The sequence below is a fragment of the Oncorhynchus nerka genome, linkage group LG20 (assembly GCF_034236695.1).
Source record: "Oncorhynchus nerka isolate Pitt River linkage group LG20, Oner_Uvic_2.0, whole genome shotgun sequence".
Classification (NCBI taxonomy): domain Eukaryota; kingdom Metazoa; phylum Chordata; class Actinopteri; order Salmoniformes; family Salmonidae; genus Oncorhynchus; species Oncorhynchus nerka.
Window position 1 is genome coordinate 23,268,001 of NC_088415.1, and position 10,751 is coordinate 23,278,751.

A 10,751-nucleotide genomic window follows, 5' to 3' on the forward strand; every position below is an offset into this window, starting at 1 on the left:
ATAGTTGTGTTTTTGTAGTGCATGCTTCTCCTTTCCTCTCCCAAAGACCCTGGCATGCTGCCCTAAAGGGGGTTGATAACAGGCATTATTCAGGGACTTGTCAACTGAGACTCTTCCTGTCCTTAAGGATATCACCATGCTGGAACCTCTTTCCCTTCACCCAGTGACCATGACCTCTGACCCTTACAGTAACAACAGGGCCAGGCAAGCAGGGCTCGTGCTCTGGGGCCCCTGACCTCCATAGGGCCCTAATAATTTTTCTGTGGGGGGGGGGGGGTTGGTGGCACCCTGGTGGTCAAGCATATGAACACATAAGAAATGGCAAAAAGGATAGAATGGCAGTAAATTAGCTTTAAAACGGCAACATTTTCTCTCAGCATCATGGCAAAATGTGTAGAATATCAGCAAATTCTCTTTAAAACTGCAACAAAAAATATGGGTTGGGGGCCCCCTGGAGGTAGGGGCCCCAAATGTGGTAGTCCGGCCCTGCTTAACAATTACAGTTTGACCCAGAGGCTGGACAATAGCCAGACCAGTCATCTCTATGTCGCTGCTCCAGACAGGGCAGAGATACTCAGGTGTGTTGGACAGGCATGGATGTGAATGAACTAAGACTCTCTCAGTCAACCAACCGTGAAGCAACAGTAATCTACCATTTAATTTTTGGATGATATCCTAATATTCTGATATGCAGCGTGAAAAACAGTTGAGGGCATCTGTCAAGACAAATCTATGTGTTGCACTGCAGCCAAGGCAGGCCGGGGGATATTTACTCACAGGCAGGCATAAGGCATACTGTAGAAGTTGACCAGACCTTCGTCTTGTCTTTGTAAACAAATTGTGTGAATTGTAAACGCCAACGCCACTGAGGAAGACAAGAACTGACATAATCTACCCTCTCTGCATGGAATGTATGTGGCAGGTATCTCTTGTGCTAACTCCCAAAGAATCACCCCATATAGCTAATACATATTATACATTCCTATGCTGAAAGCAGAGAAAAATACCAACAGGTCTGAACAGTGATAGTGTAGTAAAGCAGGATGGCTTGCCGAGGCTGGGAAAATCCACAGATGACTGTTTGTTACACGATACCTACTTACAGTATAGTACAAGAGTCTGAACTCCCATAGCTCTGACCTAGTTCGTCATTCAGTAGCTGTACAGTGGCGGTGATGAAATCACATGGAGTTTATTCAGTTCAAATCACTGTATTACTGTAAACATGAAAGGTAAACCCATAAACCCTATAGGAATCTCATGATCTGATTGAGGGATTTTTCTCTCAGGGTGAAACCTGATTTCACGAGAAGACTATCCAACATATTGGAGGCCCCACAGCGGCCATTTAGAGGGCATGCACAATCACAGCTACTACCTATGAATGTGTCACAGGCGAGACGACCTCAAGTTGAAAGCAGAGATAGGTTTTCTCTATGAACACTGTACCCTCTTGACCTATCCTCCAGACATTTAACTAATGTCTTCATCATCTGCTGTCCATCTCAGAAGCTGCTCTTGTACAGTATTTATGCCCTGGGGAGGCCTGCTAGCTCTGAGAGCTTACTGATGATGGTACGTGAGTGACACTGCTACAGAAGTTAAGTGGTGTTCAGGTGGCTCCTGGAACGATGGAAGACACTGCTGTAGACGCCACAAGGAAGATACAGAAATGTCACAATACTGTATCATCTGTCACTTTGGGTTTGAATTAAAGAAAACATCCTTAAATTCTCCAAATGACTCCATTGTAGTCCTTTATTGAGAGGTTATCCTAAGGAATTTCCATTTGATAAGATGCCTAACTAAAATGAGTACCAAAAAAAAGAAAAAAAAGACAAGCATAGTTATCTCCAACCCCTGTCATGAGTAGGATAGTCTAGACTCACTGTCTAGGGACCATTTGCTTTCCATGAACCATAGCTTTTCCTGGACCCAGCGCCAGCTACAGTAGTAGCTACTATAGACTGATTAAGAATTCCTACATGGAACACAGGATGTAAGAGAAAAAGGGCAGTAAATCATCTGAGGCTCTAACACTGGGCTACTGTTGTCACAGGCACAAACCATTTCATTGGATGAATGTAGTTCCTATCTTTCAATGAATTAACAAATTGCATATACAAGAACTGCTGTCATGTATAGTGCCTTTCACTAGGTCTCAAAGGTCATTGTATGTGATTTACTCACGTTAAATAAAGCAATTATAGAAAATGAATAGAAACATATCGGCAGTACCTTACTGTGTTACACTGTGGACTGGTAGAGCTGTTCAATATCAACTATACCAAAACCACAGTGTCCATATTAGTGTTGTCGACTTACCCTCAGTGTTTCCAGGCTGTTCGTTTGGGCCCTGGTAGTTGAAGAGGGTGTGGGGCCGTCTCCTGGCCAGCTGGTCTCCCTCCTCCCTCGTGACAGGAGCTCTGCTGGTCGGGCTGAACTTCTCTGTGGGGAATGAAGACTCCTGGTCAGGTTTACTCTGGGGCGTTCTGGGCTCCTCACGCTGCTCCTCAAGGTGCTCCTCAAGGTGCCTTCCATGACTTTGGGATAAAAGACTGCCATCATGGTGGTGACTGCTGTGGCTGTCTCTTTGTTCGTGGAGGCCAGTGTGTCTCACTCCCTTGTCACTACGGACAGTTGGTGTGACGTCCTCCGAACTGTCACTCTTCATCATTCTGTCACTGTCTCTGTGATGCCTGTTGTCCCGGTCAACAACCTCCTGTTGACGCCTTTGGCTCTCTGAGGTCACTTCCTGTGTAGTTGTTGATGTTGTTGACTCACTTGAGGTGGTCTGATCTATGTGATGTGGATCCTCAGTAATGGCCGCCTCCTCTGTTCGCTCCTGATCGTATGTTCCTAGTCTCTCTCTCAGCTCCTGCCTCAGGTCATTAAAAATCTCATAAGGAGAAGAGCTTGTCTCAGCATAGGATGGGGACACTGTGGTAGATTCTGTTGGCTGGACCAGGTCTTGTGGAGTGGTAGATGTGGGGTCAGGCAGTGTGTAGTCATAATAATCATCTTCATCCAGGACAGATGGCTCCTCTTTGTAAAGAGGTAAGGTGTTAGCGGTGGTGAATGGGTCTAGCGGGCTTGTCTGTTTGTTATCATGCAGTTTGCTGAGGTCTCTCTGAGGGTCGTTGTTCTGTGTGGTTGTTGCTATCATGGGCTTCTTAACGTTACCAGAGTCACAGTCAGGGATAGGGGAACACATCAGGCTCCCGCCATCATTAGGACAGTGACACACCTGACAAGGGTCCATCTGGAAGGAGTGACCTGCCTCGTATTTCTGGTTAATATGGATACAGCCAATGCGCTCACACTGCGGACACCCATCTGCGGGTTCCGCGACAGCGATGCAGTTGGGAGGGATCTCGGGACACGGGATGAAATGGCACCCGATCCTCCCGCCTCCCTGTGGACAAGAACATTCTGTGCTTCCGAAATCCACAAAGTAAGATTCTCCCTCTGGAACTTTACCATTCCGGAATCCTGCATGGATGCAGTCATAGTACTGGTAACCTTCACATGAGCATCCTATTTTAACACAGGTGGCACAGCAAGCGCCCTTCTCCAAAACCTCCTCAATGCAGTTGTCCAACACTGGGCAATCCACGCTTGTACAGTCCCTTTGGCTTAGACAGGTGCCCAGGCACAACAGGAGCACACATTGAAAGAGCATCAGATTATTTTGGTTCATTTTGCATAAAAGTCCCCCAAGAACAAATGTTGAAAATTGAATTTGTTGATAACAATTGTACCCAGTCCTCTGCAGTCGAACAAGAGTGAGAATGATGTTGAAGGTCCGATTTCAAATGGCCTCCTTCAACCTGTGAGAATGAAAGAGACATAACATCTGTTCTGTTATGTTACTGTAGTGACAGAACCATAAGGTAATCACTAAGTTGTCTGTTTCTTCTACTTACTTGTTGTTTTTGATTGACTTTTGATATTATTGGTATCGATAGTTGAACTGCATTGTTGAGGAAGCTGCAGGTAAGCATTTTGCTGCACTGTTTACAGCTGCTGTAACCTGTGTACATGTCAAATCAACTTTTATCTGATTTCCTTTTGAACTGGGTCCCACCAGTGTGTTTAAACTAGCTAACATTACTGTCATTATGCCTAGACTAAAATTGACCATTGAGCTAATGTATGTTTTTCCATGCCCACTCTCTTGGGTCACAGCACAGCTGTGGATGCATGCTGTGGTTTACATTACATTGGCATGAACATTTGGCTACAGGTAACGCCGGATAAGGTTGGGGGGAAATATGGACAACCCTAGACAAACTTTCCACAGTTAGAAAAGCAAGGCTGAAATAACAAAACATTCCGAAACAATACAACACAATTGGAGGCCCACACATAAAAAGTTGACAGTGCTTGGAGCAGAAGATTGTTTATCAGCAACAATATCAACTTAATTTATTATTGCCTTGTAAAAAGCTTTATAAAGTTAAGTTTCTTTAAGATGAAGAGGGTATTGTTGAGGTACAGCAACAAGTTGTTAGGAGCACTAACAGATGAAAGTACTCCACCTACAGTACTGCACCTGACAGAGCATGAACAACTTCAACAAATACAATAATAAACAGAGAGCTACGCTAATCGTCTAATACAGCTATTCCCAAACTGGGGTACCCACAATACCGTCAGGGGTACGCCAAATGAAAATGTGATTCACATGTATTTTTTATTTTTTTACACAAAATAAAATAAAAGATTCTGTCCATTTATATTTTCCAACGGGGCTATACATTTGGGCGAGGTTTTTTTCTCACCTGAGTAACCTCGTTTCACTAACAACACAATGTCAAATACAGGTAGCCTAGTCAAATAATTAACATCCAATCACATTAACCGGTACTCTCTCGCGGGAATTCCACTAACGGTCCGTATGTAGCCAAACGTAGCTGCTGCTCATTCAGTTTGCTCCAAAATGGATAAATGGTTGAAAAAAGTAAGAGACATACCAGCTCTACTGGTAGTACTGCTACTACCAGCAGTACTACACCTGCACCTGTCGACGACACCAGTTGTTCTGCTTCCACAAGCACATCCAATGCTAGCATCAGTAATTCTACATTTGTTGTTAGCCCAGCTAGCATGGACACTGACATTTGTGAATCTGATGCAGCCGAAGAGCTACTGCCCCCTTACCCAGGAAAGCACCGAACAACAAACAGGGACGTTGGACCATCGAAGAAGCACACATATGATGAGAACTTATATTAACTTGTAATATGGGGTTCACTTATATTTGGTGTAGTGCCTTTCCTCAGCCATAGTGTGTTATATATGCAAAAGTACTATCTCACAACTCAATGAAACCTTCACTCTTACGCAGACATTTAGAAACAAAACATGCCAATTTGAAAAATAAGCCACAGGAGTTTTTTGAGCCAGATGTGTTGGTATCTGTACTGATGGCGCAAAAGCCATGACTTGGAGACATATTGGAGTGGTAATGCGTGTGCAGTTGCTCCCGACGTCACTTGGGTACACTGCAGCATCCACCGAGAGGCTCTTGCTGCTAAGAGAATGTCTGACAGCTTGAAAGACGTTTTGGACACTACAGTGAAAATGGTTAACCTTGTTAAAGCAAGGCCCCTGAACTCTTGTGTATTTTCTGCACTATATGGGCAGCGACCATGTAACGCTTTCACATACAGAGGTGTGCTGGTTATAAAGGGACAAAGTATTGACAGATTTTTTTTAATTGAAAGAAGACGAGCTTAAAGTTCTCTTTACTGATCATAATTTCAACTTGTCTGACCGCTTGCATGATGACGAGTTTCTCACACGACTGGCCTATCTGGGTGATGTTTTTTCTTGCCTGAATGATCTGAATCTAGGATTACAGGGACTCTCCGTAAATATATTCAATGTTCGGGACAAAATTGAGGCTATGATTAAGACGTTGGAGCTCTTCTCTGTCTGCATTAACAAGGACAACACACAGGTCTTTCCATCATTGTACGATTTTTTGTGTGCAAATGAACTCAAGCTTACGGACAATTTAAAATGCGATATAGCGAAGCACCTGAGTGAGTTGGGTGTGCAATTACGCAGGTATTTTCCCGAAACGAATGACACAAACAACTGGATTCGCTATCTCTTTCATGCCCTGCCTCCAGTCGACTTACCAATATCTGAACAAGAGAGCCTCATCGAAATTGTAACAAGCGGTTCTGTGAAAATGTAATTTAAATCAGAAACCTCTGCCAGATTTCTGGATTGGGCTGCGCCTTTACAACCACATACCTATGTGAGAGTGGATTCTCCACCCTGAAAATTAAATACAGGCACAGACTGTGTGTGGAAAATGATTTAAGACAACCCAATACAAGCGAACATTGCAGTTGCTGTACATGCATCCTTTCAAGCACACCCTTATCATTAACCTGTGGTGAGTTATTCACAATTTTCGATGAGCAAATAAGGTTTTATATGTAAGATGGTTAAATAAAGAGAAAAATGATTGATTATTATATTATTATTTGTGCCCTGGTCCTATAAGAGCTCTTTGTCACTTCCCACGAGCCAGGTTGGACAAAAACTCACACTCATTCTTACGTTTAATAAATGTATCGTATAGTGTGTGTGTGGCAGGCTTACAATGATGGCAAAAAAACAACATTTAAGAGTGCGCTGACCCTGGTGCTAAAGGGGGTACGCAGCTGGAGGTTGAATGTTTGAAGGGGTATGGGACTATAAAAAGTTTGGGAACCACTGGTCTAGCACAATTCAGTAGTAGGCTTGTAATGTGGTTGATAGTGCCCGATCGCTTCCAAATCTGCAATTCAGAAAGTGGGAAGTGTGTAAGTTCTTGATAAGATGAATTTCTTACACTATTGTACTGAACAATCTTTGCAGTGATCCATATTCAGACTGGTTATTCAGACAATTCTATACTCGTGTGTCATCCAAGTCAGTGATGTGACTTCAAATCAGAGAACATATTATTGAAAATTAAGTGTTTTCTATTTCACTTTTCCTTTTTTCTTCCACTGCTCGTGTGCTTGGTCCAGTTATAAGAGACACTGCGACATTTCAAGCAAAGAAATCTGTTTTATGATTCCACAAGTTATTTTCCAAAATACATTCCTGTTGTAAGTGAAACATTCTGTGTATAAAAAACGATATTCGATCTACTCCTGACATTTTAGTCATCTTTAACACTGAGCTTAACACTCAGTTGAGGAATATTAACAGTGTTAGTTAGACTCAAAAGACACACATAGTGCCCCCTTAGTGCTAAGTAACAGCTTGCTGGTGCATGGATTCCAACATATGGTGGAGCAGTTTGGGAGGGCAAAAATCACCCCGTGTTGACATGGTATATTTTCCTCAATAGACACCCTCCACGCTCGTGTGTACATTGGTTGTATGGAGAAACCTGCACTGACACGTCTTTAAACTCTCAAAGCAACTCATAACTGCATACAGTCAATGTTTTCTATATCAACATATTCTAAAATACTATGCTCCTGACATGTTATATTACTATGTTTAAATATATTTGAATAAGAATGTTGAGTTTATCAACCTATATAGTGTTATGGACTGTAAGTATGCCAAAGTGTGCTGCTCTGTGTTGAGGCATCCTATTATCTAGGAGCAAATTCCTCCTTCATTGCTGATTATATAAGGGACCATGCATGGCCTTCCCTTCAGTGAGGATTCTATCATCATACACTAACACAGCCCCTCAGTGTCAAACTCAACCAAGCGCACAGTTAACAGGTTATAGCAGTCACAGCCAAGTGCAGAGGTTTTCAAAATGAAATATTACAATCTCCTTTTCCAAATTCAAACCTTTTGAGAGCCATCAGACATCCAATTGAAAGTAAAACATTGGTTCTGGCTACCTCTCTCACATCTGGGGCTATGTTTCTCTCTTCGTCATACCAGACCACAGAATGAGAAGGACTGCAGCACAGACTAATGCACCAGACAATCAATGATGGCTTTGCATGCAGCGGGTAAAGAATCATTTCAGGTCTCACAGTCTTGACTGGCATGTGCCCCACTGGTTTGGTGTTTTAGTTGTGTTCAATTCAGCACATTGCATGTGAAGACAATTGGCATGACTGTTCCTATGTCTCCCACATCTTAGAGTGAGATTCAAAAAAGAAATGGAAAGTCTGTCTGGGAAAATAAAAGTGATTGTATGTGTCGCGCACAACCACTATCAGAATCTGTGTTAAGAAGCTGTGAATGGAAGATACATCTGGCCACTGTATCTTTGCTTACATAGATAATACTCATTTGTTTCAATGAAACAAAGTACATTGTACGTTTTTCAATCTGTTAACACAATGTCCAAAGCTTCTGAAAACAATGGTTGCGGGCTTGGCTTGCTCATCCCACTGTCCACCTTTGTCAACCACAGCTCTTGCCAGGACACAGAAAACATTTAACATGATAAAAGTTCTCAATAGTACTGTTTGTGGTTAGTCTTAAGGTTTTGAAATACTGTATTTTCTGACTGTTGTAAAGATTTAAAGATAGATTGAAGTTATCTGGTATACTTTGCATAAGAATGTCTTGAATGTGATTAAGTCAGTAGCCTGAGGGGTGATAAGGTGCACAAATTCACATAAATCCAAATCACTTTTAACAAATATTACTGTTTACACTTTGTCATTACATACACATTGATATAAGCATTAGGGATAACTTCAGGGATAATTGAAGAGAATACTGAATATTTTTATATTGGAAACATGATTTAAACCCATTTTCTCTGTGTTTTAACAAAGAAGTGTGAAATAGGCATAATTTAATATATGATTAAAATGCTGATATCTTAGTTATTTGGAGAAAGGAACGAAAATATAGCCTGACAAATCTGTTCAAGTCAGTGACATGCTGCCATACCAAGCCATGCACACAACTGATGGATAGAAGTTTAGGAAAACACCATACTTCTTACATGTTTTACATCATGGAAAGAATCTCAAGCAGTCTCTTATATAAGGTTAGCACATAAACACATTTTCACAATGATGTGTACAAAGGCAGTGATAGAAAAGTTTATATTTACCTTGCGTCTCAGTTCTGTCACTGTGCGACGGGTAGACTATCCTGTATTATCTACTGGCCAGCGGTTGTGCCCAAAGTTAGTTGTGCGCGTTCTAAAGAGAAGGGGGATGTGCAAACGCTCTCTGCGAAGGGAGAGAGGAAAGGGCGGATCAAACTTTCTTTGCTCTCCTAATACTTTGGAAAATTAGAAGTCTGGAATAATTTCGCGCCTCTATTTTATTACGCTACTGATTCACGCTTGAACGAATTCCAATCCCCTACTCCTTGCATCTCGTTGCTCTTTTACTTTACTGAAATAGGCTGCTTGCTGTCACATTCCTATATTAGCCATTGCACTTGTGTTTACTGCTGAATGCAGTCATTTTCCCTGGCGCAATTGACATTTTAATTATTGAGAAATGTTTGTGTAGATTTTATAACTCCAGCTGAATCAACCAAAAATAGATTGTGCAGCTCAAGACCTATTGTGCCCATATTTTGCCCATTCGATCACCTTGAAAATGACAAAGGACAGGCTAAAAAGGCTACAAGTCACACACAATCATCAAAATCTCCTGCAAATCTTCTCACTCAATAAGAAAATACCACATGATCCATGCAGTGTTTCATGTTTTAGGCCCAGAGATTAAGAAAGCCGTCTGTGTGTATCTGTTTAAAGACAATCAGGTACTGTAATTCAATGGAGTGGGTAAACTGCTCTCCCGCTAAAAGGCAGACACGTGACTGAAGCGTTGATTAGATTTTGCCCAATCTCTGTCTACCTGAGAGGACAGCCTGGTCTCATAGACTAGACCTAATCATGAACATAAATCCGGGACACTCAAAATAGTATACATATTAGACTTGGTATAGTTACATAAAATACAGAATAATACTTAAAGGGATACTTTTGGATTTTGGCAAAAAAGCCCTTAATCTACTTCCCCAAAGTGAGATGAAATTGTGGAGACCATTTCTATCTATCTGTGTGCAGTTTGAAGGAAGTTGCTAACTAGCGTTAGTGTAATTGCTGCACGCTAGTAGATAGCATAGACTTCCACTCTAGGGAAGTATATGGTATCCACAAAAATCCACAAGTTTCCCTTTAAGGCAAAAACTAAAGTAGGGTGGTTGGTCAGGTTGGATGGGTAGGTGCATAACGTGAACGTCTAGCAGCCCAAAGGTTGCGCGTTCAAATATCATCATGGACAACTTTAGCATTTGAGCTATTTAGCAACTTTGCAACTACTTACTACTATTTAGCTACTTTGTTACCGAACCCTTTCCTTAACCTAACTTTAACCCTTTAACCTAACTCCTAACCTTAACACTAACCTTAACCACTAGCCTAGCTAACGTTAGCCACCTAGCTAACAGTAGCATTAGCAATCTAGTCACCTGGCTAACGTTAGTCTAAACAAATTGGAATTCAAATTGGGAACATATCATACTAATCGAAAGTCACGGATTTACTTTTACTATGTTACGTCTAGGTTGCAGCAGAGAGGAAACCCCTGTGATGTTGACTAACCTCTGAAACCTCTGGAGTTTTTCCTAGCCACCGTGCTTCTACATCTGCATTGCTTGCTGTTTGGGGTTTTAGGCTAGATTTCTGTACAGCACTTTGTGACATCTGCAGATGTAAAAAGGACTTTATAAATAAATACATTTTATTGATTGATTTATTGATTGAAATAACCCTCAAGTAGAGGTCAGCAACC

General features: G+C 41.7%; 1 protein-coding gene across 2 annotated transcripts in view; it reads right to left on the minus strand.

The window, feature by feature from the left end:
• The window catches only part of LOC115102090 (fibulin-2-like), a 48,870-nt gene extending 39,712 nt beyond the window's left edge, over positions 1-9,158 (minus strand). For both annotated transcript variants that reach the window (XM_065005321.1, XM_029621658.2), the window contains exons 1-2: positions 9,053-9,158; positions 2,326-3,830 (exon numbers count right to left, since the gene is read on the minus strand). In XM_065005321.1, the coding sequence (XP_064861393.1) occupies positions 2,326-3,700 (1,375 nt within the window). In that variant the 5' untranslated portion in view covers positions 3,701-3,830; positions 9,053-9,158. The remainder of the gene's footprint in view (positions 1-2,325; positions 3,831-9,052) is intronic.
• Between the last annotated feature and the right edge of the window lie 1,593 nt (positions 9,159-10,751).